General features: G+C 62.6%; 1 protein-coding gene across 1 annotated transcript in view; it reads left to right on the top strand.

Annotated features, from left to right (window-relative positions):
• The window catches only part of LOC104982734 (gamma-glutamyltransferase 5-like), a gene marked incomplete at both ends in the record, with an annotated part of 6,787 nt that extends 6,460 nt beyond the window's left edge, over positions 1-327 (top strand). The window contains 1 exon segment of the mRNA XM_010832144.1: positions 188-327. Within this exon segment, the coding sequence (XP_010830446.1) occupies positions 188-327 (140 nt within the window).
• Positions 328-329: the final 2 nt, after the last annotated feature.

Here is a 329-nt window from a genome sequence, read left to right as displayed (position 1 = left end):
GGAGGTTTTACATTTAGCGCCCACGGGATAACCCGCTCCTCCCAAGAGCCTTCAGCTACTGACACGATTGCTGCAGAAGGGGACACTCTTCTGTGGGGGGCAGTACTCACGGGTCCTGGGGGTTAGGACGCGGAGTCCGAGCCCACTGCACGACATGACCCCCACCTTCGCCCACCCCCTCCCCCAGGGTTCAACTTTACCGCCGAGTCGGTGGCGGGGCTGGAGGGGAGAGTGAACTTGTACCATCACCTCGTGGAGACGCTCAAGTTCGCTGGGGGGCAGAGGTGGCGACTGTGGGACCCTCGAAGCCACCCAGAGATCGGAAGAGC

Source organism: Bison bison, unplaced genomic scaffold (assembly GCF_000754665.1).
Source record: "Bison bison bison isolate TAMUID 2011002044 unplaced genomic scaffold, Bison_UMD1.0 scf7180017860425, whole genome shotgun sequence".
Classification (NCBI taxonomy): Eukaryota; Metazoa; Chordata; class Mammalia; order Artiodactyla; family Bovidae; genus Bison; species Bison bison.
Note: the sequence above shows the minus strand (reverse complement) of the source record. Positions and strands in the feature narration are given on the sequence as shown.